The 6215-nt window shown below is 35.1% G+C and overlaps 1 protein-coding gene across 1 annotated transcript in view; it reads left to right on the forward strand.

The window, feature by feature from the left end:
• Positions 1 to 4689: 4689 nt before the first annotated feature.
• The window catches only part of TRIM69 (tripartite motif containing 69), a gene marked incomplete at its 3' end in the record, with an annotated part of 17228 nt that continues 15702 nt past the window's right edge, over positions 4690 to 6215 (forward strand). The window contains exons 1-2 of the mRNA XM_011355168.1: positions 4690 to 5217; positions 6041 to 6136. Of these exons, the coding sequence (XP_011353470.1) occupies positions 4690 to 5217; positions 6041 to 6136 (624 nt within the window). The remainder of the gene's footprint in view (positions 5218 to 6040; positions 6137 to 6215) is intronic.

Raw genomic sequence — 6215 nt, forward strand, 5'->3', positions numbered from 1 at the left:
CCTTAAATCTTGCTGTGGAGTTTGCTAAATACTCATTTAATCTTAATCCTCTTTGACTTATTGAGTCTCTCCTTTGGCTCGTGTGATGCAATACTGTCCTAGTTTTCCTGCCTCTGACCACTCCTCTACCTTAGCTAGTTTCTCTTCCTCTTCTCACTTTCTTAAGTGTAAACTAACACTTGGTCTGTCTTCAGCTCTCTTTTAGCTCTATTCTCTCTTGTTATCAAGTAAACCATTTAATACCATGACTTTGCATACAGCCTCTATAGGGGTGACTCCCAAATCTGTATCTCCAAGCCCACCACTGAGTCCCTGAAACTGAATAAGACTGAAATAGAACTCATCTTGCTCCCTTAATTAGTTCCTTTTCTTGACTTCGCTATTTCTATTTGCTGCACCACCAATATTCCAGTTTTGAAATCTGAGTTATCTTTGTGTGGTTTCTTCTCTTTTTCCTTCCCCAGCATCTAATCAGTTGTAAAGCCTAGTTAATAATAAAGATAGTAATAATTGCTAAACCTCCTCTGCTTCCAAAATCTTTTGTTGCTTTCCATAGCCTACCAAAAGAAGATTTTTTTTTTAAAGCCCCCAAATTCAGAATTCTCTACATGTTGCAAACTCATATTTCTAGCCTTATTTTCCATGGAAAATTTTTGATTTTGTTGCAGGATTCTCGAACAGAGAGACGAGACACTGAGGCTATAAGCAGGAAGCAGCGTTTATTGATGCAGGCACCGGCTCAGCGGATTCTTATCCAAAGGCTGAGCCTCGATTGTAACATGGTGGGCAGGCAGTTTTATATCATGTTACGCATTCTTACACAGCTATAGATATTCCATATAAGGAAGGAGAACATTGACTGCCAAACTATAAGGAAACCGACTTAATCGTTTAAGCAGATTTTTGGACTGCCATGTCAATCGGAGAGTCCTGGGATGGGGGTGCTGCAGTCAGGAACTAACTTGTGCAGCAGGAAATGGTCCAGCAGGGTCAGGCTGCCACAATTTACCATCCTGTTACATATTAACAATTCCTGTTACATAGTAACAATAGAACTTAAGTTCTATTAACCAAAAGATAGCAAAAGATTTTTTAAAGATTATTCCATTTTTTTTTTTTTTGTATTAGGTTAAGTGAGCAATTCTGTGGAAGTGAAGAGAGCAAAATTGACTTATTCTTCACCTTCTTGATATGTGGTTAGAAGATTAAATTCAGAAAAGTAAGCCCATCAGGAAATATCCAAGTACTAAATATAGTGCATTTTAAGCCAATCGGGCTGTCATGAAAACTTTAAAATTAGATTTATTCTATATAAGATAAAACTTGTGGGAGAACCTGGCCAATTGAGGGTGAGTCAAGAGAAGGGTTACCTAGCATAACTGGCTTTTAATCCTAGTGAATGCAGCGTCTTTTGGAAATGGATGTCACTCAGGAACTTTATTCAATAATTTTTTGAAATATATTTAAAATAGATTACTGGTTGCCAGGGATGGGGAATTGGGAAATAAGGAGTGATTACTAAAGGGTAAGGAATTTCTTTTTGTGGTGATGAAAATGCTCTAGAATTAGATAGTGATGATGGTGTACAACTTTGTGACTATGTTAAAAATCACCGAATTGTACACTTTTGAATGGTAAATTTTGTGATATGAAACTATATATTTAATGTTACTGATTGCTGATATTATAGGACTGTTTGTTATTTGATTGTTAAATCGTCTTGTTGATTGAGGTTTTGCCAATTTCCCTGACTTTCAAGAATATAGCCCCTGCTATAAAACAAAGAATTATTTTAATCATATTTGCTAAGATTTACTAAGTATTCAGTGTGTAAAATGCTTCATGCACATTATTTCATTTAACCCTCATAACAACTTTATGAGATTGGTATTATTATGCCATTTTTAAGGAAATTGAAGCTTAGAGAGGTTAAGTAACTTGCCAGGGTCACTCAGTAATTAAGTTGAGGAACCAGGATTTGAACTATTTATCTGACCCTAAAACCCATTATCCTAATCATTAAGTCTGCAGAGGACCAATCAATATTTTGTGCAACTGAATTTATCAGATGGATCAGATTTGTGATGCAAAATAGCTAGAATAATTTCCTACTACTCCAACTAATTGGAAACTGAAGGAGATTCTGAAATTTCTCAACCTACAAATCTTAAGAAATCATGGCCACTACCAGCCCCTTAGGGAAAATGTCAGCTTAAGGCAGAGGGAGGGAAATTCAAGTTGGGAATTGATATTCATCCTTATAAAGCCCCTGGCTGGCAGGAATAACCTCTTAAGGAAGCACATCCACCTCCTTCCACTAACCTTGTATATTATCGCAGAGCAGAGAAAAGGCAAAGAGTAGAACAATGAAGTCCTTGAAATATGCAGAAGAAATACTTAATTTTTTCCAGAGGGTTTTTTTTTTTTCCTGAGGTGCTGTGGATTGTAAACTTTTGAAATCTTGGATACTAAAATATTTAAGGGAAATCGTTGCTTTTTAAGGGCATTTGTTGCATATTTAAGGACATTTGTTACTTTTTAGCTTTTATTCCTTCAAAGTAATTTTTTGAATACTCTAATGTGTAGATTTTCTGAAGAATTAACCTTAAGAGCAGAGAAATACAATTCATCTATAGAGCACAGCCAGTTCAAACAAGAGCAAGATAGAGCCATGTTCCAAGGCCCTGCCATTTTCACATAAGAAGGAAAGATAATGGACTTGATGACTATTGGAGCTTCTCAGAGTTGAAAGAGATATTAAGTCATTTAATTTACTCCTTTCCAACCTCTACCTGAATATTTAAAATAAAGAGAAACTCACTATTACACAAATAATTTCTTTTTACTATTATGGAAAAGTGTCTCTTTTTACTGACTTTGCCTTAATAAGAGTGTAGTAGGAATAGGCAACAGTGTTTATTTTTTTCCTTTAGAAATTATAAACAAAATATTTATAACTCTGTTTCAATAGAGCAAGAAGAGGAGGAGAAAATCTAAAGGTCTCATAATTGAGGAAATTAGAACCTGATCTTTATGATTAATATATGTTTAAATCAAACTTTATAAGAAGTGGAAACTGATAGAAATGATAACTCAGTACATAAGGACTCATGTCAAAATTTCTTGTTGATGAATTTTAGCAAGTTTTTTCAGTTTTCTTATAGTAAATAAACATTTTATTTTGTCTATCTGATTAAGAAGAAAATACTTAGTTTGGAGTATTACATCCTTTATTTTAGCTCTGAACAGATCTTTCTTTAATTTTTTGTTTTTTTACACCTACATCACCTGGACTTCCTAGGTAGTCTCTCATCCAAATACTAACCAGGCCCAGCCCTGTTTAGTTTCCGAGATCAGGCTTGTTCAGGGTGGCATGGCTGTAGACCACAGACTGTGGCTCCACTGGGGTGTGAACCCAGGACCTTTTGCGTGTAAAGCAGACATGCTAGCCACTACACTATGGAACCACATTTCTGTCTGTTAGTTCTAATTGGTTTACACTGTTGTTCAAGTCCTCCATTCCCTTACTGATCTGTCTAATTGTTCTACCCATTATTAAAAGTTGAATATCAGAGTCTACAACTATTAATGTAGAACTATCTATTTCTAACTTCATTTTGTCAGTTTTTGCTTCATAGATTTTGGGGCTCTGTTGTGAGGTGTGCATATAGTTATCATTGTTATATCTTCTCGATAGATTGACCCTTTATCAATATATAATGTCCTTCTTTGTCTCTTGTAACAATTTTTGCCTTAAAGTCTATTTTGTCTAATGTTAGTATAGCCACTCCCATCTCTCTTTCGGTAAATATTTGTATGGAAGATCTCTTCCTCTTCTTTCACTTTTAATCAAATTATATCTTTAGATCTAAAGTGAGCCTCTTACAGGCAATATATAGTTGGATCATGTTCTTTTTATTCATTTTCCCAATTTCTGCCTTTTAATCAGAGGTTAATCCATTTTCATATAAAATAATTACTGATAAGAACTCATTTATGCCACTTTGCTATTTATTTTCTGTATGTGATTTTTTTTGTTTCTTAATTTCTTATTATTGCATTCAAATTGATTTTTTTGAGTGAACAAATTTTTTACATTCATTTTTAAAATTTTATTTATTTATTTAATTTTTAAAATTAAGTTTATTGGGGTAACATTGGTTAATACAGTTATATAATTTTGAAGTACATTATCATTTGACATCTGTATATTCTATTGTATGTTTCCCACCAAAGTCCAGTTTCCTTCAGCTACCATATATTTGATCCCCTTTACCGAGTAAACAATTTTGACTTCTTTTTCATTTCTTTTTCAACATATTGTTTAGTATTTTTCCTTAATGGTTACCCAGGGCGTTACAATTAATCTCTGAACTGTCTAACAATCATGTGTGAATTAATACAAATTTAGTTTCAAGAGTATACAAAATCTGTTCCTTTACAGCTCCATTTCCTCCTTTATATTGTTGTCATCATCACAAATTACATCTTTATATGTTGCGTGCCTATAAATATGTTTATAATTATTGTTTTATGTATTTTTAAAATAGTGTTAGGAGTAGTAGTAAGAAGTGATGTTAGAAAACACTAAATTTTCCGGATCACTTTCAAAGAAGAGATTATGATGCTTTTACTTTGGCTGCATCAATTCTCAGCTCCTTTAGAAATGGAGCCCACTATTCTGGAATGATGAAATGGACAGCTAAAAAGAGAACTCATTTTAGTTGTTCTTTTCCAAAGGTATCTTCCAAACCTTCCTCCAGCATTGACCCAGGCAACTACACTGAAGTGAATGATTTGATCACCGAGATACCCTCTAAAGTGCAGATACAAGATATTACTATGGAGCTACACTGTCCTCTGTGTAATGATTGGTTCCAGGATCCACTGATGCTAACCTGTGGCCACAACTTCTGCCAGGCCTGTATTCAAAACTTTTGGAAACAGCAAGCAAAGGAAATATTCTGTCCTGAGTGTAAGATGATCTGTCAGTATAGCAACTGTACATTCAATCTTGTACTGGAGAAGCTGGTAGAGAAAATTAAGAAGCTACCCCAACTCAAAAGCCAGCCACAGTGCCCAGAGCATGGAGAGAACCTGAAACTGTTCAGCAAGCCAGATGGGAAACTGATCTGCTTTCAATGCAAAGATGTTCGGTTGTCTGTGGGGCAGTCCAAAGAGTTCCTGCAGCTCTCCGATGCTGTCCACTTCTTCATGGTGGGTGAGCCCTGAGCCTTGAAAAACCCCGTAGGAAGCTGGAAAAAATTTTCTCTCTTCCAATCCCATCCCTTTATTCAGATGATTATTAGAAAGCTCAGAGTGCTCAGAAAATACAACACATCTTTCTCTGTTCTTTCTCTAGAGTTATTAATTATAGGAAAAGAGTAATGGAGGAGCTGTGGCCTACTCCCTCAATCAGTCAGATATTTACCTAAACCTTTCCTTGACAGCAATCTACTAGACACTATGTAGAATATGGACATATAAGATACTGCTCTTGTTATAAAAGTCTTGAAGTTAAGGAAAAAACAAAAACAAAAAGACTAAACAAACAGAATATAAGATAGTCTACTATTGAGAGATAAATTTTGTCATATTACTAATTCATGAACATTTAGAATTTCAGAAAAGATTAGAGAAAATGGAAATAGTCAAGGGATGTATGGTGAAAGAAAGTTTAAACTGGGAAATAATTTGGATTTAGATGGAATAAGTGTTCTAAGTGAGAACAATGTAAGTAAAGGTAAAGATAATGCGAACAGTGTAATTAGAGTAGAAAATATAGAGTTCTGTTACATTTCTCAAACCCCTACAGTTAACTAAGAAGGTGGGAAAAAAACCAACAACCTAAATTTTCCTACTGCTTGTAATTTTCTTCCCAATTCTTGAAAGAGACAGGAATTATGATACAGAGGAAAGGAAAGACTTTTGCAGCAAGAACTGGCTTTTTTTTCTGACACACTGAAGCTTTGGGAGAGATGCCCCTTATGAACTTTCACCTCCCAAGTCAGTGTAGGTTAATTCTATGTGGTATTCCCAGGAGGAGCTTACCATCTATCAGGGTCAGCTGGAGGCAACCCTGAAGGAGCTTCAGTCCTTGAAGAACATGCAGCAAGATGCTATTGCTGCTTATAAGGTGAGGAGCGGGGTAGAGGGGTTATGAGATAGAACTAGAATATAGCCTTCTTGTAACTTTAGTTATCTGGGTGGAAAGG

This window comes from Pteropus vampyrus, unplaced genomic scaffold (assembly GCF_000151845.1).
Source record: "Pteropus vampyrus isolate Shadow unplaced genomic scaffold, Pvam_2.0 Scaffold19, whole genome shotgun sequence".
NCBI lineage: Eukaryota > Metazoa > Chordata > Mammalia > Chiroptera > Pteropodidae > Pteropus > Pteropus vampyrus.